Source organism: Pristiophorus japonicus, chromosome 18 (assembly GCF_044704955.1).
Source record: "Pristiophorus japonicus isolate sPriJap1 chromosome 18, sPriJap1.hap1, whole genome shotgun sequence".
NCBI lineage: Eukaryota > Metazoa > Chordata > Chondrichthyes > Pristiophoridae > Pristiophorus > Pristiophorus japonicus.
This window is the reverse complement of record NC_091994.1, coordinates 116,567,670-116,589,273: the sequence shown is the minus strand read 5'-3', so window position 1 is coordinate 116,589,273 and position 21,604 is coordinate 116,567,670. Positions and strand designations below refer to the sequence as shown.

General features: G+C 59.1%; 1 protein-coding gene across 1 annotated transcript in view; it reads right to left on the bottom strand.

Moving 5' to 3' along the window:
• The window catches only part of ddx19a (DEAD-box helicase 19a), an 81,839-nt gene extending 61,706 nt beyond the window's left edge, over positions 1-20,133 (bottom strand). The window contains exons 1-4 of the mRNA XM_070860666.1: positions 20,030-20,133; positions 12,152-12,203; positions 11,252-11,377; positions 2,846-2,981 (exon numbers count right to left, since the gene is read on the bottom strand). Coding sequence (XP_070716767.1) covers positions 2,846-2,981; positions 11,252-11,377; positions 12,152-12,203; positions 20,030-20,086 — 371 coding nt within the window. The 5' untranslated portion in view covers positions 20,087-20,133. The remainder of the gene's footprint in view (positions 1-2,845; positions 2,982-11,251; positions 11,378-12,151; positions 12,204-20,029) is intronic.
• Between the last annotated feature and the right edge of the window lie 1,471 nt (positions 20,134-21,604).

Below are 21,604 nucleotides of genomic sequence, written 5' to 3'. Positions count from 1 at the left end.
AGTGTTGTTACATAAAGGTTACAATTGTGTGATGGTTACAAACATGACAATAACATGGTTGAATTTCAAATTCAGTTGGAGGGTGAGAAAGTTGGATCTCAAACCAGTGTCCTGAGCTTAAATAAAGGAGACTACAAAGGTATGAGGGCAGAGTTGGCTAAAGTGGACTGGGAAATAGACTAAAGTATGGGACGGTTGTTGAGCAGTGGCAGACATTTAAGGAGATATTTCATAACTCGCAACAAAAATATATCCCAATGAAAAGGAAAGACTAAGAGATGGGAAAACCATCCCTGGCTAAGGAAATAAGGGATGGTATCAAATTGAAAACAAGGGCATTCAACGTGGCCAAGACTAGTGGCAGGCCAGAGGATTGGGAAACTTTTAAAAGCCAGCAAAGAACAACTAAAAAATGAGAGAGAGAAGCTAGATTATGAAAGTAAACTAGCATAAAATATAAAAACAGATAGCAAGAGTTTCTACAGGTACATAAAAAGGAAAAAAGAGTGGCTAAAGTAAATGTTGGTCCCCTGGAGGATGAGACTGGGGAATTGATAATGGAGAACAGGGAAATGGCAGAGACGTTGAATAAATATTTTGTATCGGTCTTCACGGTAGAAGACACTAAAGTAATTGATAGGAAGATTAGAGGGGAGATGAGGCTAACTTTTTTCATCCAGGGCATGGGGGGGTCTGGATTTCATTGCCGAAAAGGGTGGTAGATGCAGAAACCCTCACTGCAATTGAAAAGTACTTGGATATGCACTTGAAGTACCATACCCTACAAGGCTACGGAACAAGAGTTGGAAAGTGGGAATACAGATTGAACCTCTCTTATCCGACACCACCCCTCGTCTGGCACCATTCCCCCCCCCCCCGACAGGCACCATTCCCTCCCCCCCCCCCCCCCCCGACACCACCCCTCGTCTGGCACCATTTCCCCCCCCCCCCCGGACACCACCCCTCGTCTGGCACCATTTCCCCCCCCCCCCCCGACACCACCCCTCGTCTGGCACCATTCCCACCCCCCCCCCCCCCCCGACACCACCCCTCGTCTGGCACCATTCCCCCCCCCCCCCCGACACCACCCCTCGTCTGGCACCATTTTCCCCCCCCCCTCCCCCAATGAGTGAATTTTTAAAAATCGAATGTGTATTCATCAAACATCACGCTTTATTACAAATATAAAAGCAAACTTTTTTTTTTTTATAAACTATTTCAGCTTGGGTTCTTCTGACCTGGAGGCAGAAATTTACAAATGTACAGACCACTAATTGAGAATTTATAAGTAACTGGATTCCCAAAAGGAATAGTTAAGCAGTGGCCTGAATGGGACAGACCACACTAGCAGCTATACACAGCCGTGTTCCACAGCTCAGAGCAATGCCATGTGATCCTCTGTTCGCTCAATAGCAAATTGTTATTTTTCACATGCAGACATAACCACCATGAGAATACTAAAGACAATCACTAATCTTAATATTACAGTTGCACAAAAGAGCAATCGCAAAGTATTACACCATTGGGATTGTGAGATTTGCAAATCACTAATATATGTGCAGGAACAACCATAAATTACTGGCAACAGTGGTACATTGTAGAGTTTTTAAGATCTAAATCTATTCCATCCCAGGGAACAAACACATTTAATGAGTTATTTACAATAAATTTTAACCTCTCAAGTTCAAAGCATTACGATTTTACTGATTATGTTGGGACTTGGCCTGATCATAATCTGATACGCTATAAGCAATTTTTGTTTGAGACACTCAAAACTGGACTTAGAGCATCTGACACATTGATATTCCTTTGAAACTGTTAAAAGTCACTATCAAATGCTAGGAAACACACAGTGCACAGCTAGCCCACAAGAGCAAAATAACAAAAGCTAATTCAGAAACTTGAACATAACTCAGTGGGACAACAATTTAGTGTCCTAGATAAATGTAAATGATTAAATAGCCTCGATAGAGGAGGAAGAAAGAAATGTTCAAAATAAAACCTTTTTTGAATGAGAGGCCGCGATTTCCTGCCGGCAGCCAGCCAGCTTGAGAGGTTGGCTGCGGGAGGGTAGGCCTCAGTTGCGGGGGGTCGGTCTGGGGGAGGGGAGCGGCAGTTGATGGGGGGTGGGGAGGGTTGTAGGATCGGCAGGGTATCAGGGAGGTCGGAGATTGGCAGGCAAGCGGGAATTTCAGGGGGGACGGGAAATCAGGGATTTGCGGGGGGGAGTCGACAAGGGATGGAGAGGTGGGGGGGCCAGAGGACCAGCCTCATCATCGTTGGGGGGGAAAAAGGGCGTCGGGGAGGGACCCTGGATATTCAGGAGATAGGTATAAAGCCACTTACCTCCTGGATGCAGCCGTCCCCACCTCGGTTTAACTGCCGGGTTTCACAAATTGTTTGAAACCTATCCCCAGACAGTTAAAATTTAAAATGGAGAGAATTAGAGACTTCTAGCCTCATTACAATATTTAAATTGCGGTAACGCCCCCTGGGAGTGGGTTGGTTGCTCGTTCCCCATCCCGCCTCCGGCAAAACCGCAAGTGGGTGGGATCAGGTCAGGAATCCCATTTTTAACAATTTAACTGCCCCACACTCCAAACTCACCTACTTTTTTTTTTAAAGGGGAAAATTCGGCCAATGTTTTTCATGGGCAGCATTGAAATATGAATTGGGAATATTCTACACTTCCATAAGAGTTAGACATTAAAGTGTTGGAGCTCAATCAGGAAATTGCACAGTAAGAATGAACAGGAGTTTTTGGTACAATGGTACAACTATTAGAGTTGACTGTACTGACAGAATAGAAAATTAAACAAGAAACCACAAAGAAAAAAAATCTTACAAGTGCAGCTCTTCAAAGGACTTCACAGAGTAGAGGGGGGAATTTGGATCTCTCTGGAGAACTTCAACTTGATGGGTAGATTGAACCAGGTTACTGCGGATTAGCTTATTCAACAGGGACTGGGCAGCCTTGTCCTCTACAGAAATAAAAGCACAGGAGTTAGCACACAGCAAACAGAGTACAATTACCACAATACTTAATCCTTCGTCATACAGAAAAAAAATGGAAAGTTTAAACCCAATTTTGTGAACATTCTCTTCTTCTTAGGCAGTCCCACATATCAAGGGATGAGTTCACAGATGTTTCAATGAAGGACTTGATATTCCCGGTCCTGAACTACATCTTGAAGGGTGGAAGATGCCTGTGCATTAATTTTTTTAACGTGTGGTGGCTGTTGCACACCAGCCACCACTCGGGCTTGACAGAGCTAGGTCTTGGTCCAGTGGCAAGGGTTAACCAAGACGACTGGAGACCAGCTCTGCTGTACGGACCGAGAACGCACAAATATCGCAGTGTGGGCTACCCCTGGGCTCTCGCCTCTTCTGGACCCCGAACTCACGCCTCTCCTGGGCCCTGATCACGTCACTGCTCCTTTGCCCTGACTGCGCCACTCCCGCTGTACCTGCCCACGCTCCAATCAGCGACCTGGATTTTGGTGACATCCAATCCAGTCGCCCTCTTCACTGCCGTCGCTCTCTTGCACCAGCTTGCGCTGCTCCCTGAATTGGTATGTCGCCATGCTGCTACAGGGGCCGCTCGTCTTTTATGGCCTTAACCTGCCCCGAGTGTTTCCTCGCATGTCAGGGCTACCATGTTGCTCCAGGGGCCGTTCACTGCTTATGGCCCCGACCTGCCGCTGGTGTTTCCTCGCAGGTCGGGGCCGCCACCTAATGTGAACATTATGGCAATACTGACTGCGTGCAATAAGCTTTCCTAAAGTTTCAGTAATGGCAATATACAAGAACACCGTCATAAACCCATCTATCCCAGTGACGGCTTGAATGTACATCTATCACAATGTGTGTATTAAACATAAAAGTATTGATGGAAAAGTAGCAGCACTTGGTCTCAATTCAACCATTACAACAGCATAGTAGAAATTATTTTGTACAAAGGGATTCACTGAGAATAGAACGTTACAAATAATTCTCAGGAGGCTGGAAAATGCTGTTGGAGGTGTATAAACTAAAATTTCCCAAAATTGCCCAACCCACGACAATTGTCTCCCGAATTTGGGGAAAGGGGCAAAGAGAAAGCTAAACTTTAGTGAACCTGATGGGTATCACATGCGTGTGAACATTACAAAAGAACAGGATTGGTTTTGCTGTGTTGTCCTTGCAATCAAATAACTTGCTGACGTTCACTAGGCTCATTCATGAAAAATAGCCCATCTTGAGATACTGGAAAGATATCGGCATGTGTGGAACTGTATCCCAGCAAGAGTCATCTCCTTCAATAGCAGGAAAATGAATGAACAGTTTCAGCCGTGGCTCAGTGGATAGCACTCTCACTTCTGAATCAGAAGATCGTGGGTTCAAACCTCACTCTAGGGACTTCATAGAATGGTTACAGCACAGGAAGCTATTCGGCCCGTCGAGCCTGTGCTTGATCACGAAAATCTAGGCTGACACTCCAGTGCAGTGCTGAGGGAGTACTGCACTGTCAGAGATGCTGTATTTTGGATGAGATGTTAAACCAAGGCCCCGCCTGCCCTCTCGGGCGGACGTAAAAGATTCTATGCACTATCTCGAAGAAGAGCAGGGGAGTTCTGCCCGGTGTCCTGACCAATATTTATCCCTCAATCAACATCGCGGGGTACGGTAGTGTCAAGATGGCGGCGGCCCAACCACTGGACATCTCCAATCCACCGACATCGGGCAGCGAGTGGCAAGGAAACCGGTAAACGCGGCACCCAGTGCTGGCGAGGATTGGAGAGCAGCGAGGACTCAAAAAAGGTTCCGTTCGAACCAGCAGCGAGCTCAGGACCTAGGAAAGGTTCAGCATGGACCAGCAGGGAGGTCGGGACACAGGAAAGGTACAGCATGGACCAGCAGCGAGCTCGGGACACGAGGCCAGCAGCGAGGTCACTAATAAATTACTGCATGTGTGTGTGGATGGAACCCCTTGCCATTGGACCAAGACCTTGCTCTGTCAAGGTCATGTGGTAGCTGGGGTGCAACGGCCTCCCCACGTTAAAAGAATTCACGCACAGGCATCTTCCACTCTTTAAAATGAAGTTCGGGACCTGGAACATCAGGACCCTCATGAACAACCCCAACAGCAACAGACCGGAATGCCGTACTGCTATCATTGCCCGGGAACTCGGACGCTTCGACACAGACGCCCTGAGCGAGACACGGCGGGTTCATCAGCTCAAGGATCAAGGTGGTGGATTCACCTTGCATAAGAACACAAGAAATAGGAACAGGAGTAGACTACCTGGCTCCTCGAGCCTGCTCTGCCATTTAATAAGATCATGGCTGATCTGATCATGGATTCAGCTCCACTTCCCTGCTCGCTCCCCATAACCCTTTATTCCCTTATCACTCAAAATTCTGTCTATCTCTGCCTTAAATATATTCAATGACCCAGGCTCCACAGCTTTCTGGGGCAGAGAATTCCACAGATTTACAACTTTCTGAGAAGAAATTCCTCCTCATCTCAGTTTTAAACGGGCGGCCCCTTATTCGGAGACTATGCCCCCTCGTTTTAGTTTCCCGAGTGGAAATATTCTCTCTGCATCCACCTTGTTTAGCCCCCTCATTATCTTGTATGTTTTGATAAGATCACCTCTCATTCTTCTGAACTCCAATGAGTATAGGCCCAACTTATTCAACCTATCTTCATAAGTCAACCCCCTCATCATCAGAATAAACCGAGTGAACCTTGTCTGAACAGCCTCCAATGCAAGTATATCCTTCCTTAAATACAGAGACCAAAACTGTACGCAGTACTCCAGGTGTAGCCTTACCAATACCGTGTACAGTTGTAGCAGGACATCTCTGCTTTTATACTCTATCTCCCTTGCAATAAAGGCCAACATTCCATTTGCCTTCCTGATTACTTGCTGTACCTGCATACTAACTTTTTGTGTTTCATGCACAAGGACCCCCAGGTCCCTCTGTACTGCAGCACTTTGCAATCTTTCTTTTCTATTTCTTCTTCCAAAGTGGATAACCTCACATTTTCCCACATTATATTCCATCTGCCAAATTTTTGTCCACTCACTTAGCCTGTCTATATCCTTTTGCAGATTTTTTGTGTCCTCATAATTTGCTTTCCCACCCATCTTTGTATCAGCAAATTTGGCTACATTATACTCGGTCCCTTCATCCAAGTCGTTAATATAGATTGTAAATAGTTGAGGCCCCAGCACCGATCCCTGCAGCACCCAACTAGTTACTGTTTGCCAACCGGAAAATTACACATTTATCCTGACTCTCTGTTTTCTGTTAGCTAGCCAATCCTCTATCCATGCTAATATATTACCCCCAACCCAGTGAACTTTTATCTTGGGCAGTAACCTTTTATGTGGCACCTTATTGAATGCCTTCTGGAAATCCAAATACACCACACATCCACTGGTTCCCCCTTATCCACCCTGCTCGTTACATCCTCAAAGAACTCTTGTCAAACATGATTTCCCTTTCATAAAACCATGCTGACTCTGCTTGATTGAATTATGCTTTTCCAAATGTCCCGCTACTGCTTCTTTAATAATGGACTCCAGCATTTTCCCAACAACAGATGTTAGGCTAACTGGTCGAGTTTCCTGCTTTTTGTCTGCCTCCTTTTTTAAATAGGGGCGTTACATTTGCGGTTTTCCAATCCGCTGGGACCGCCTAAGAATCCAGGGAATTTTGGTAAGATTACAACCAATTCATCCACTATCTCTGCAGCCACTTCTTTTAAGACCCTAGGATGTAAGCTATCAGGTCCAGGGGGCTTGTCTGCCTTTAGTCCCCATAATTTTACCAAGTACTACTTCTTTAGTGATAGTATTAAGTTCCTCCCTTCTTCTGGTAAGGCAAACCAGAAGATGGTCGTCCCCACGGGGTTCAAAAATGAGCAAGTTTGACATCAGAGATCCCCCCACGGGATAAACGCTAACGCGAACGCTAACCTGGAACCAGTATGCTACGAGGAAGCGTTTACCGGTTTCCTCGTCACTTGCCGCCCGATGTCGCCAGATTGGAGTGTCAACCTAGATTTTCGTGCAGAAGCACAGGCTCGACAGGCTGAATGGCCTCTTGTGCTGTAACCATTCTATGAAGTCCCTACGGACGAGGCCAAAGAGGAATTCTACTCAAGCCTTGAACAATCCTTGTCCAGACAGGCGACAAGCTGATTCTCCTTGGCGACTTTAATGCGAGAGTTGGAAAGGGCACAGACCTCTAGAGAGGGGTGATTGGCAAGGAAGGGGTAAGGCAAACCAACTCCAAATGGTATCCTCCCCCTGACGAAATGCTTAGAACATAGTCTTGTCAGAAAGACAAGTAAAAGCCTCCTGGCAACACCCTCGCTCCAGGCACGGGCATCTGCTGGACTATGCCTTCGTCCGAGTGAGGGACCGCAAGAACTTCCGCATCACGTGCGTCGTGACAGGAGCTGATGATTGCTGGACGGACCACCATCTAATCCGCTGTTATCTCCATCAAAGCAGCCTCAAAGCGGCGAGGGCAACAGAAATGCTGCCGCAGAAAAATCAACGCTGAAGCACTCAAAAGACCCTGCAAAGAAAGCCCTATTCAGCCAACGCCTCATAGCCAACCTGACGACTTCCAACGAACCAGAGCCACAGAGTGTCCACAGTGCCTGGTCTGCCCTCAGTCCACCATAATTAGCACCTGCAAGAGACTCTTGGTTACTCTACCAGAAAACATCAAGACTGGTTCAATGAGAGTGACCTGGAGATCTAAGAGCTAATAAACCACAAACGCAAGGCATTTTTGAATTGGAAACATCACAACTCGAGTGAAAGAAAGCAGAAATAAGTCATCCTCGACTCCAAGGGACTGCCCAAGAAGAAGAAGGTGGTTATGTTTTTGGAAAAGTAATCCAGAGGCCTGGACTACTGATCCAGAGACACGTGCTCAAATCCCACCATGGCAGCTGGGGAATTTAAATTTAGTTAAATAAATCTGGGATTAAAAAGCTAGTGTCAGTAATATGTCATAAAAACCCATCTGGGCACGAATGTACTTTAGGGAAGGAAATCTGCTGTCCTTTTCAGAATGGCAGTGAGTGACTAGTGGGGTGCTGCAGGGCTCAGTGCTGGGACCCCAGCTATTTACAATATACATTAATGATTTAGATGAAGGAATTAAATGTAATATCTCCAAGTTTGCAGATGACGCTAAGCTGGGTGGCGGTGTGAGCTGTGAGGAGGACGCTAAGAGGCTGCAGGGTGACTTGGACAGGTTAGGTGAGTGGGCAAATGCATGGCAGATGCAATATGAGGATAAATGTGAGGTTATCCACTTTGGGGGCAAAAACAGGAAGGCAGAATATTATCTGAATGGCGGCAGATTAGGAAAACGGGAGGTGCAACGAGACCTGGGTGTCTCGGTACATCAGTCATTGAACGTTGGCCTGCAGGTACAGCAGGCGGTGAAGGCGGCAAATGGTACATTGGCCTTCATAGCTAGGGCATTTAAGTATAGGAGCAGGGAGGTCTTACTGCAGTTGTACAGGGCCTTGGTGAGGCCCCACCTGGAACATTGTGTTCAGTTTTGGTCTCCTAATCGGAGGAAGGATGTTCTTGCTATTGAGGGAGTGCAGCGAAGGTTCACCAGAATGATTCCCGGATGGCAGGACTGACATACGAGGAGAGACTGGATCGACTGGGCCTGTATGCACTGGAGTTTAGATGGATGAGAGGGGATCTCATAGCAACATATAAAATTCTGACAGGACTGGACAGGTTAGATGCAGGAAGAATGTTCCTGATGTTGGGGGAAGTCCAGAACCAGGGGACACAGCCTAAGGATAAGGGGTAAGCCATTTAGGACTGAGATGAGGAGAAACTTCTTCACTCAGAAAGTTGTTAACCTGTGGAATTCCCTACCGCAGAGAGTTGTTGATGCCAGGTCATTGGATGTATTCAAGAGGGAGTTAGATATGGCCCTTATGGCTAAAGGGATCAAGGGGTATGGAGAGAAAGCAGGAAAGGGGTACTGAGGTGAATGATCAGCCATGATCTTATTGAATGGTGGCGCAGGCTCGAATGGCCTACTCCTGCACCTATTTTCTATGTTTCTATGTCCTTACCTGGTCTGGCCTGTATGTGACTCTAGACCCACAGCAATGTGGTTGACTCTTGAACCGTAGAGGGCAGTTAAGGTGGCAGCTTACCACCACCTTCTCAAGGGCAATAAATGCTGGCCTTGTGTGGAAATGTATTTTTAAAGTTGCTTTACACTGTTTTTGTACCTTTTTGCCACAAGACAAAATGGAGTCCCCGTCCTGCCAGAAACTTCTGCAGCAGACAGAAAGTCTGTTTGCATAAACATGCTAACCCTGACTGAAACTGCTGATAGCTGATTAATAGCTACCAGACAACATTAAGACTATCCTGCTGAGATAAGTACCACACATTGTGCTCCCCTGTATTATCAATAGTCTGTCGCTATGCCAGACCTTAGAAGGGCTGGATAAAGGTTGTAAAGATGTAGCACCAATTCACCCCCTAAGAGATAATCAAATTACCAGCCATTATCTCTTGTGGAGAACTCATCCATAATATGCAAGAAGCTAAGTACCCAATCAACCACTGGAAATCATGGGCCCAAATAACTGGCCAGGAACTGGACAATCCTAAAACAATGCAAAGCCGGTGATAGCACATTATCACACCCTAATCGAGTTATTGCTGACTGGCCCACCAAAAACACTGACAAAGGAGACATTTGAAAAAATGTAGACAAGGATGTGGTAATCATTAACTCTATCTGTTTTTGCTGACTGCAAAGACAGAACCAATACAGGATGGAACCATGACTTGTTTGTTCTACTGTATAAATACCTTGTGAAACTGTACCATATTGGGGGTCCCCACTTAGCCTTTGACTGAGTGAGACTCTTTCTTGCTGCAAGTAAAACTTAAAAGGAACATCTACTGGAGCTGATTGTGTTAGAGTCGTATATTGAGAGTCGAGATTTCGACACTTGCCAGCGACACCCAAATCCCATGAACAATATTTTTTAAATAGGGAGAAAAACACAATATGCATCACTTCATTTTTTTTCCTGCAGACTAGACATTTTTCACTCTGAGCACTGATCCAATGTCAGATACAGATCAAAAATCCATCAACACTATCCAAACAGTGTCCAACCTCAAAGCAGCCCTACTCCACCAGTGCGATAATTTTATTTTTCTCACACCGAGAAGTTCTCACAGTAAGACTGCTAAATAAGGCCCAATTTTCAGTATGTCCATGCTCATTAGAAATTGGGTTGAGACTGTCCAAACTTATTTCATACTGGACCTTTACAGGCAGCCATCCCTTCAGCCCAATAGACTTGAAGCCAGGTCCCAGAGGTCAAAAGCAGGATCTAAGCCATCATACCAAGTCCCCCACAATTGATCTTCACCAAGACTACTGATCTGTGGAATTGCTTACAGAAAAGTGAAGTGTTCGGAGTACTTAGCCATATTAAGATCCATTAGCTTCGAGCATTTATTTTGTATATGCTGTCATTGCCTCTGTGAGAGATTTAACTTTGGTTATACAGGGTACAAATAAAAGTCTTCAAGGTTAATCCGATATTGTGTGCATGTGTCTATAATTCCTGACATGAACATTAACGTAGGGTAAATGCAAGCTCCTTTTTACCTACACATCCAATGTGGGAGCACACAAGACCAAAGTCAAATTAAATAAGGAAAATGTGACAGCAAATTGAGGAAACTTCAATGCAATGTGGCAATCCCAGTTTTCAACGTCGGAAGAAGCTTTCCACAAATAGGTTGGTAATCTGGCATCAGCGAGAGAAGCTGATAAGGAAAGAGAACCAGCAGCAAAGATAGGCAAGATAGTGTGTGTATTCCCCGACTTACTGTCAGCAACTCCATGAGAAATACGAAAGTTCTCTCTTTTCATATAAATATATTAATGCCAAAAATAGCAAGAAAATTCACCCCATTTCCTCCACAGGAAGAGAAACCTGAAGGGGGAAAAAAGCCACCATTTGTTGCATGTGCACTACATTTACAGGAACCAGCAGTCTTGGCAGAAAGGAGTGGTATGTGGCCCAGGTACTAGTCAAAACCCGCTGGGAGTACCGGAAGAGTTTCAAAGTATATGACGGTCATGAGTAGCGGCTTATATTGCGCAACTAATTACAAGCTTACAACAAACACTGTTGCACAGGATTTTGCTTTAAATCGCAATTAAAGTATACCTTTATCATCATCGTCTTGCTTGATGTCTGCATTATCACCACCTTTGTCCGATTTTGCAGTTTTATCAGGTTTGTCCGGTTTATTTGTTTTATCCGGTTTGTCCGCTTGATCTTGTTTTACGGTTGCTGAAATTAAAATGAGGGCAAAAGCTTTCAAGTTAACATAACATATTGTACATGCTTTGTTCCATAATGATGCAGACAATTTTGTATTAAACTGGAGGTAAAAGACTAACTCTTCAAAAATAAACAATCTGAACCATTGCAGACAATAGGTGTGACATTTGATGGATATTGTTAGTTTAGCTTGCAAAAAAATTTGATATTCTTCTGGTTTAAAATTTAGTTGGCAAGAGACACATTTTTTTTTTTAGTGAGCTTTGACTGAGAAATTTATAATTCATTGGCAGTTCCTTCTTGTATATCCAATGCTCTTCTATCTAGCTGCCCCACATCAGCCCTCCACAATCTTCAACTAATCCACAGCCCACATCCCCAGCTGCACCATTCCACATTCCATATCTTCTATCCTCTGCAAGCTCGACTGCTCCCATTTCAAATCTCTCACCCTCCCTCACTGCTCTCCTTCAGCCGATCGTTGCTGCATGCAACTTCTGCCCAGACACTGGCTTCTCCACCATTCTTGAAGCTATTTTAATTCTGAAAAATATTTTTATTTAATAGTTTTAAACTCTCAACAGTTCAAATGCAAAACATGGATCAAAAAAAACAAATCAATGATGCAACCAGAGTCAAAGGTTTAGAAAATCAATGGACCTAATTTACTATTTGACAATTTACATGGCTCAACAAGCTTACACTAATGAATTATTAATAATCTCTTGCTAGATTTGACGGAATGTGTGTTCTTACAATACCTTATTCATGAAATACTCATACCTTCTTTCGGTTCAGCATTTGGAATATCTTCTTTCAGTTTTAGGTTGCCCAGCTGCAATAAAAAAAAGCAGATGTCACTTCTCTGAAGTGCATTTAAATAATTTCCTCCTAATAGGAGGAGGCTGGTTTAGAGGCGGGGGGGGTGAGAGAAGGAGGGGGGGGGGGGGGGGGGCGAGAGAAGGCGGGGGGGCGACAGAGGGGCGCGGGGGGGAACGAGGGGCGCGGGGGGGGAACGGGGGGCGCGGGGGGGAACGGGGGGCGCGGGGGGGAACGAGGGGCGCGGGGGGGAACGAGGGGCGCGGGGGGGAACGAGGGGCGCGGGGGGGAACGAGGGGCGCGGGGGGGAACGAGGGGCGCGGGGGGGAACGAGGGGCGCGGGGGGGAACGAGGGGCGCGGGGGGGAACGAGGGGCGCGGGGGGGAACGAGGGGCGCGGGGGGGAACGAGGGGCGCGGGGGGGAACGAGGGGCGCGGGGGGGAACGAGGGGCGCGGGGGGGAACGAGGGGCGCGGGGGGGAACGAGGGGCGCGGGGGGGAACGAGGGGCGCGGGGGGGAACGAGGGGCGCGGGGGGGAACGAGGGGCGCGGGGGGGAACGAGGGGCGCGGGGGGGAACGAGGGGCGCGGGGGGGAACGAGGGGCGCGGGGGGGAACGAGGGGCGCGGGGGGGAACGAGGGGCGCGGGGGGGAACGAGGGGCGCGGGGGGGAACGAGGGGCGCGGGGGGGAACGAGGGGCGCGGGGGGGAACGAGGGGCGCGGGGGGGAACGAGGGGCGCGGGGGGGAACGAGGGGCGCGGGGGGGAACGAGGGGCGCGGGGGGGAACGAGGGGCGCGGGGGGGAACGAGGGGCGCGGGGGGGAACGAGGGGCGCGGGGGGGAACGAGGGGCGCGGGGGGGAACGAGGGGCGCGGGGGGGAACGAGGGGCGCGGGGGGGAACGAGGGGCGCGGGGGGGAACGAGGGGCGCGGGGGGGAACGAGGGGCGCGGGGGGGAACGAGGGGCGCGGGGGGGAACGAGGGGCGCGGGGGGGAACGAGGGGCGCGGGGGGGAACGAGGGGCGCGGGGGGGAACGAGGGGCGCGGGGGGGAACGAGGGGCGCGGGGGGGAACGAGGGGCGCGGGGGGGAACGAGGGGCGCGGGGGGGAACGAGGGGCGCGGGGGGGAACGAGGGGCGCGGGGGGGAACGAGGGGCGCGGGGGGGAACGAGGGGCGCGGGGGGGAACGAGGGGCGCGGGGGGGAACGAGGGGCGCGGGGGGGAACGAGGGGCGCGGGGGGGAACGAGGGGCGCGGGGGGGAACGAGGGGCGCGGGGGGGAACGAGGGGCGCGGGGGGGAACGAGGGGCGCGGGGGGGAACGAGGGGCGCGGGGGGGAACGAGGGGCGCGGGGGGGAACGAGGGGCGCGGGGGGGAACGAGGGGCGCGGGGGGGAACGAGGGGCGCGGGGGGGAACGAGGGGCGCGGGGGGGAACGAGGGGCGCGGGGGGGAACGAGGGGCGCGGGGGGGAACGAGGGGCGCGGGGGGGAACGAGGGGCGCGGGGGGGAACGAGGGGCGCGGGGGGGAACGAGGGGCGCGGGGGGGAACGAGGGGCGCGGGGGGGAACGAGGGGCGCGGGGGGGAACGAGGGGCGCGGGGGGGAACGAGGGGCGCGGGGGGGAACGAGGGGCGCGGGGGGGAACGAGGGGCGCGGGGGGGAACGAGGGGCGCGGGGGGGAACGAGGGGCGCGGGGGGGAACGAGGGGCGCGGGGGGGAACGAGGGGCGCGGGGGGGAACGAGGGGCGCGGGGGGGAACGAGGGGCGCGGGGGGGAACGAGGGGCGCGGGGGGGAACGAGGGGCGCGGGGGGGAACGAGGGGCGCGGGGGGGAACGAGGGGCGCGGGGGGGAACGAGGGGCGCGGGGGGGAACGAGGGGCGCGGGGGGGAACGAGGGGCGCGGGGGGGAACGAGGGGCGCGGGGGGGAACGAGGGGCGCGGGGGGGAACGAGGGGCGCGGGGGGGAACGAGGGGCGCGGGGGGGAACGAGGGGCGCGGGGGGGAACGAGGGGCGCGGGGGGGAACGAGGGGCGCGGGGGGGAACGAGGGGCGCGGGGGGGAACGAGGGGCGCGGGGGGGAACGAGGGGCGCGGGGGGGAACGAGGGGCGCGGGGGGGAACGAGGGGCGCGGGGGGGAACGAGGGGCGCGGGGGGGAACGAGGGGCGCGGGGGGGAACGAGGGGCGCGGGGGGGAACGAGGGGCGCGGGGGGGAACGAGGGGCGCGGGGGGGAACGAGGGGCGCGGGGGGGAACGAGGGGCGCGGGGGGGAACGAGGGGCGCGGGGGGGAACGAGGGGCGCGGGGGGGAACGAGGGGCGCGGGGGGGAACGAGGGGCGCGGGGGGGAACGAGGGGCGCGGGGGGGAACGAGGGGCGCGGGGGGGAACGAGGGGCGCGGGGGGGAACGAGGGGCGCGGGGGGGAACGAGGGGCGCGGGGGGGAACGAGGGGCGCGGGGGGGAACGAGGGGCGCGGGGGGGAACGAGGGGCGCGGGGGGGAACGAGGGGCGCGGGGGGGAACGAGGGGCGCGGGGGGGAACGAGGGGCGCGGGGGGGAACGAGGGGCGCGGGGGGGAACGAGGGGCGCGGGGGGGAACGAGGGGCGCGGGGGGGAACGAGGGGCGCGGGGGGGAACGAGGGGCGCGGGGGGGAACGAGGGGCGCGGGGGGGAACGAGGGGCGCGGGGGGGAACGAGGGGCGCGGGGGGGAACGAGGGGCGCGGGGGGGAACGAGGGGCGCGGGGGGGAACGAGGGGCGCGGGGGGGAACGAGGGGCGCGGGGGGGAACGAGGGGCGCGGGGGGGAACGAGGGGCGCGGGGGGGAACGAGGGGCGCGGGGGGGAACGAGGGGCGCGGGGGGGAACGAGGGGCGCGGGGGGGAACGAGGGGCGCGGGGGGGAACGAGGGGCGCGGGGGGGAACGAGGGGCGCGGGGGGGAACGAGGGGCGCGGGGGGGAACGAGGGGCGCGGGGGGGAACGAGGGGCGCGGGGGGGAACGAGGGGCGCGGGGGGGAACGAGGGGCGCGGGGGGGAACGAGGGGCGCGGGGGGGAACGAGGGGCGCGGGGGGGAACGAGGGGCGCGGGGGGGAACGAGGGGCGCGGGGGGGAACGAGGGGCGCGGGGGGGAACGAGGGGCGCGGGGGGGAACGAGGGGCGCGGGGGGGAACGAGGGGCGCGGGGGGGAACGAGGGGCGCGGGGGGGAACGAGGGGCGCGGGGGGGAACGAGGGGCGCGGGGGGGAACGAGGGGCGCGGGGGGGAACGAGGGGCGCGGGGGGGAACGAGGGGCGCGGGGGGGAACGAGGGGCGCGGGGGGGAACGAGGGGCGCGGGGGGGAACGAGGGGCGCGGGGGGAACGAGGGGCGCGGGGGGGAACGAGGGGCGCGGGGGGGAACGAGGGGCGCGGGGGGGAACGAGGGGCGCGGGGGGGAACGAGGGGCGCGGGGGGGAACGAGGGGCGCGGGGGGGAACGAGGGGCGCGGGGGGGAACGAGGGGCGCGGGGGGGAACGAGGGGCGCGGGGGGGAACGAGGGGCGCGGGGGGGAACGAGGGGCGCGGGGGGGGAACGAGGGGCGCGGGGGGGAACGAGGGGCGCGGGGGGGAACGAGGGGCGCGGGGGGAACGAGGGGCGCGGGGGGAACGAGGGGCGCGGGGGGGAACGAGGGGCGCGGGGGGAACGAGGGGCGCGGGGGGGAACGAGGGGCGCGGGGGGGAACGAGGGGCGCGGGGGGGAACGAGGGGCGCGGGGGGGAACGAGGGGCGCGGGGGGAACGAGGGGCGCGGGGGGGAACGAGGGGCGCGGGGGGGAACGAGGGGCGCGGGGGGGAACGAGGGGCGCGGGGGGGAACGAGGGGCGCGGGGGGGAACGAGGGGCGCGGGGGGAACGAGGGGCGCGGGGGGGAACGAGGGGCGCGGGGGGGAACGAGGGGCGCGGGGGGGAACGAGGGGCGCGGGGGGGAACGAGGGGCGCGGGGGGGAACGAGGGGCGCGGGGGGGAACGAGGGGCGCGGGGGGGAACGAGGGGCGCGGGGGGAACGAGGGGCGCGGGGGGGAACGAGGGGCGCGGGGGGGAACGAGGGGCGCGGGGGGAACGAGGGGCGCGGGGGGAACGAGGGGCGCGGGGGGAACGAGGGGCGCGGGGGGGAACGAGGGGCGCGGGGGGGAACGAGGGGCGCGGGGGGGAACGAGGGGCGCGGGGGGAACGAGGGGCGCGGGGGGGAACGAGGGGCGCGGGGGGGAACGAGGGGCGCGGGGGGGAACGAGGGGCGCGGGGGGGAACGAGGGGCGCGGGGGGAACGAGGGGCGCGGGGGGAACGAGGGGCGCGGGGGGGAACGAGGGGCGCGGGGGGGAACGAGGGGCGCGGGGGGAACGAGGGGCGCGGGGGGGAACGAGGGGCGCGGGGGGGAACGAGGGGCGCGGGGGGGAACGAGGGGCGCGGGGGGGAACGAGGGGCGCGGGGGGGAACGAGGGGCGCGGGGGGGAACGAGGGGCGCGGGGGGGAACGAGGGGCGCGGGGGGGAACGAGGGGCGCGGGGGGGAACGAGGGGCGCGGGGGGAACGAGGGGCGCGGGGGGAACGAGGGGCGCGGGGGGGAACGAGGGGCGCGGGGGGGAACGAGGGGCGCGGGGGGAACGAGGGGCGCGGGGGGGAACGAGGGGCGCGGGGGGGAACGAGGGGCGCGGGGGGAACGAGGGGCGCGGGGGGGAACGAGGGGCGCGGGGGGAACGAGGGGCGCGGGGGGAACGAGGGGCGCGGGGGGGAACGAGGGGCGCGGGGGGAACGAGGGGCGCGGGGGGGAACGAGGGGCGCGGGGGGGAACGAGGGGCGCGGGGGGAACGAGGGGCGCGGGGGGGAACGAGGGGCGCGGGGGGGAACGAGGGGCGCGGGGGGAACGAGGGGCGCGGGGGGGAACGAGGGGCGCGGGGGGAACGAGGGGCGCGGGGGGGAACGAGGGGCGCGGGGGGAACGAGGGGCGCGGGGGGGAACGAGGGGCGGGGGGGAACGAGGGGCGCGGGGGGAACGAGGGGCGCGGGGGGAACGAGGGGCGCGGGGGGAACGAGGGGCGCGGGGGGGAACGAGGGGCGCGGGGGGGAACGAGGGGCGCGGGGGGGAACGAGGGGCGCGGGGGGGAACGAGGGGCGCGGGGGGAACGAGGGGCGCGGGGGGGAACGAGGGGCGCGGGGGGGAACGAGGGGCGCGGGGGGAACGAGGGGCGCGGGGGGGAACGAGGGGCGCGGGGGGGAACGAGGGGCGCGGGGGGGAACGAGGGGCGCGGGGGGGAACGAGGGGCGCGGGGGGAACGAGGGGCGCGGGGGGGAACGAGGGGCGCGGGGGGGAACGAGGGGCGCGGGGGGGAACGAGGGGCGCGGGGGGGAACGAGGGGCGCGGGGGGGAACGAGGGGCGCGGGGGGGAACGAGGGGCGCGGGGGGGAACGAGGGGCGCGGGGGGGAACGAGGGGCGCGGGGGGAACGAGGGGCGCGGGGGGGAACGAGGGGCGCGGGGGGAACGAGGGGCGCGGGGGGGAACGAGGGGCGCGGGGGGGAACGAGGGGCGCGGGGGGGAACGAGGGGCGCGGGGGGGGAACGAGGGGCGCGGGGGGGAACGAGGGGCGCGGGGGGGAACGAGGGGCGCGGGGGGGAACGAGGGGCGCGGGGGGGAACGAGGGGCGCGGGGGGGAACGAGGGGCGCGGGGGGGAACGAGGGGCGCGGGGGGAACGAGGGGCGCGGGGGGGAACGAGGGGCGCGGGGGGGAACGAGGGGCGCGGGGGGGAACGAGGGGCGCGGGGGGGAACGAGGGGCGCGGGGGGGAACGAGGGGCGCGGGGGGGAACGAGGGGCGCGGGGGGGAACGAGGGGCGCGGGGGGGAACGAGGGGCGCGGGGGGGAACGAGGGGCGCGGGGGGGAACGAGGGGCGCGGGGGGGAACGAGGGGCGCGGGGGGGAACGAGGGGCGCGGGGGGGAACGAGGGGCGCGGGGGGGAACGAGGGGCGCGGGGGGGAACGAGGGGCGCGGGGGGGAACGAGGGGCGCGGGGGGGAACGAGGGGCGCGGGGGGGAACGAGGGGCGCGGGGGGGAACGAGGGGCGCGGGGGGGAACGAGGGGCGCGGGGGGGAACGAGGGGCGCGGGGGGGAACGAGGGGCGCGGGGGGGAACGAGGGGCGCGGGGGGGAACGAGGGGCGCGGGGGGAACGAGGGGCGCGGGGGGGAACGAGGGGCGCGGGGGGGAACGAGGGGCGCGGGGGGGAACGAGGGGCGCGGGGGGGAACGAGGGGCGCGGGGGGGAACGAGGGGCGCGGGGGGAACGAGGGGCGCGGGGGGGAACGAGGGGCGCGGGGGGGAACGAGGGGCGCGGGGGGGAACGAGGGGCGCGGGGGGGAACGAGGGGCGCGGGGGGGAACGAGGGGCGCGGGGGGGAACGAGGGGCGCGGGGGGGAACGAGGGGCGCGGGGGGGAACGAGGGGCGCGGGGGGGAACGAGGGGCGCGGGGGGGAACGAGGGGCGCGGGGGGGAACGAGGGGCGCGGGGGGGAACGAGGGGCGCGGGGGGGAACGAGGGGCGCGGGGGGGAACGAGGGGCGCGGGGGGAACGAGGGGCGCGGGGGGGAACGAGGGGCGCGGGGGGGAACGAGGGGCGCGGGGGGGAACGAGGGGCGCGGGGGGGAACGAGGGGCGCGGGGGGGAACGAGGGGCGCGGGGGGGAACGAGGGGCGCGGGGGGGAACGAGGGGCGCGGGGGGGAACGAGGGGCGCGGGGGGGAACGAGGGGCGCGGGGGGGAACGAGGGGCGCGGGGGGGAACGAGGGGCGCGGGGGGGAACGAGGGGCGCGGGGGGGAACGAGGGGCGCGGGGGGGAACGAGGGGCGCGGGGGGGAACGAGGGGCGCGGGGGGGAACGAGGGGCGCGGGGGGGAACGAGGGGCGCGGGGGGGAACGAGGGGCGCGGGGGGGAACGAGGGGCGCGGGGGGGAACGAGGGGCGCGGGGGGGAACGAGGGGCGCGGGGGGGAACGAGGGGCGCGGGGGGGAACGAGGGGCGCGGGGGGGAACGAGGGGCGCGGGGGGGAACGAGGGGCGCGGGGGGAACGAGGGGCGCGGGGGGAACGAGGGGCGCGGGGGGGAACGAGGGGCGCGGGGGGGAACGAGGGGCGCGGGGGGGAAAGAGGGGCGCGGGGGGGAAAGAGGGGCGCGGGGGGGAAAGAGGGGCGCGGGGGGGAAAGAGGGGCGCGGGGGGAAAGAGGGGCGCGGGGGGAAAGAGGGGCGCGGGGGGGAAAGAGGGGCGCGGGGGGGAAAGAGGGGCGCGGGGGGGAAAGAGGGGCGCGGGGGGGAAAGAGGGGCGCGGGGGGGAAAGAGGGGCGCGGGGGGGAAAGAGGGGCGCGGGGGGGAAAGAGGGGCGCGGGGGGGAAAGAGGGGCGCGGGGGGGAAAGAGGGGCGCGGGGGGGAAAGAGGGGCGCGGGGGGGAAAGAGGGGCGCGGGGGGGGAAGAGGGGCGCGGGGGGGGAAGAGGGGCGCGGGGGGAAGAGGGGCGCGGGGGGGAAAGAGGGGCGCGGGGGGGAAAGAGGGGCGCGGGGGGGAAAGAGGGGCGCGGGGGGAAAGAGGGGCGCGGGGGGAAAGAGGGGCGCGGGGGGGAAAGAGGGGCGCGGGGGTTGGAGAGGGGGGAAGAGGGGGCTTAGGAGTGGGGGGGGCGCCATGTTGGCGGGTGCTGGGCCTCCCGCGCTGTAAATGCCGGGAGCCTCCGCTTCTGGGCCTAGGGCTCGGGCGGAGTTTGAGCTGCGGCCGGGGCGAGGGTGGGGCCCGGGAAGCCGGGGCCTGGCCAGGGTGCCGCTCCCCGCCCCCGGGCCCGGGCCCACTCACCGACTCGGCCGCCGACTCCTGCAGGTCCACGGCGAGTGCCCATGAATCGGCCGCCATCTTCCCGCGCGAGCAGCTAGTGCGCAGGCGCGGGCTCCGTGCGCCCTCACTCGGCGCCGGTCTGCGGCCGCTCCCCGCCCTTGGGTTCCGGCTCCGGACGCTCCCCGCTCACACTCAGGCCGCAGCGGCCTTGTTTGAGAAGGTCCGTAAAAATTTGCTGCATTTTAAAGTGAAGTTGTATCTGCATTATTCCAAAACAAGAACCCGGGAGAATTTAGAAGCATACTTTTCATTCGGTATCCGTGCAGCTAACCACATAGAAACATAGAAACATAGAAAATAGGTGCAGGAGTAGGCCATTCGGCCCTTCTAGCCTGCACCGCCATTCAATGAGTTCATGGCTGAACATGCAACTTCAGTACCCCATTCCTGCTTTCTCACCATACCCCTTGATCCCCCGAGTAGTAAGGACTTCATCTAACTCCTTTTTGAATATATTTAGTGAATTGGCCTCAACAACTTTCTGTGGTAGAGAATTCCACAGGTTCACCACTCTCTGGGTGAAGAAGTTTCTCCTCATCTCGGTCCTAAATGGCTTACCCCTTATCCTTAGACTGTGACCCCTGGTTCTGGACTTCCCCAACATTGGGAACATTCTTCCTGCATCTAACCTGTCTAAACCCATCAGAATTTTAAACGTTTCTATGAGGTCCCCTCTCATTCTTCTGAACTCCAGTGAATACAAGCCCAGTTGATCCAGTCTTTCTTGACAGGTCAGTCCCACCATCCCGGGAATCAGTCTGGTGAACCTTCGCTGCACTCCCTCAATAGCAAGAACGTCCTTCCTCAGGTTTGGAGACCAAAACTGTACACAATACTCCAGGTGTGGCCTCGCCAAGGCCCTGTACAACTGTAGTAACACCTCCCTGCCCCTGTACTCAAATCCCCTCGCTATGAAGGCCAACATGCCATTTGTTTTCTTAACCGCCTGCTGTACCTGCATGCCAACCTTCAATGACTGATGTACCATGACACCCAGGTCTCGTTGCACCTCCCCTTTTCCTAATCTGTCACCATTCAGATAATAGTCTGTCTCTCTGTTTTTACCACCAAAGTGGATAACCTCACATTTATCCACATTATACTTCATCTGCCATGCATTTGCCCACTCACCTAATCTATCCAAGTCACTCTGCAGCCTCATAGCATCCTCCTCGCAGCTCACACTGCCACCTAACTTAGTGTCATCCGCAAATTTGGAGATACCCTCGTCTAAATCGTTAATGTACAGTGGAAACAGCTGGGGCCCAACACAGAACCTTGCGGCACCCCACTAGTCACTGCCTGCCATTCTGAAAAGTACCCATTTACTCCTACTCTTTGCTTCCTGTCTGACAACCAGTTCTCAATCCATGTCAGCACACTACCCCCAATCACATGTGCTTTAACTTTGCACATTAATCTCTTGTGTGGGACCTTGTCGAAAGCCCTCTGAAAGTCCAAATATACCACATCAACTGGTTCTCCCTTGTCCACTCTACTGGAAACATCCTCAAAAAATTCCAGAAGATTTGTCAA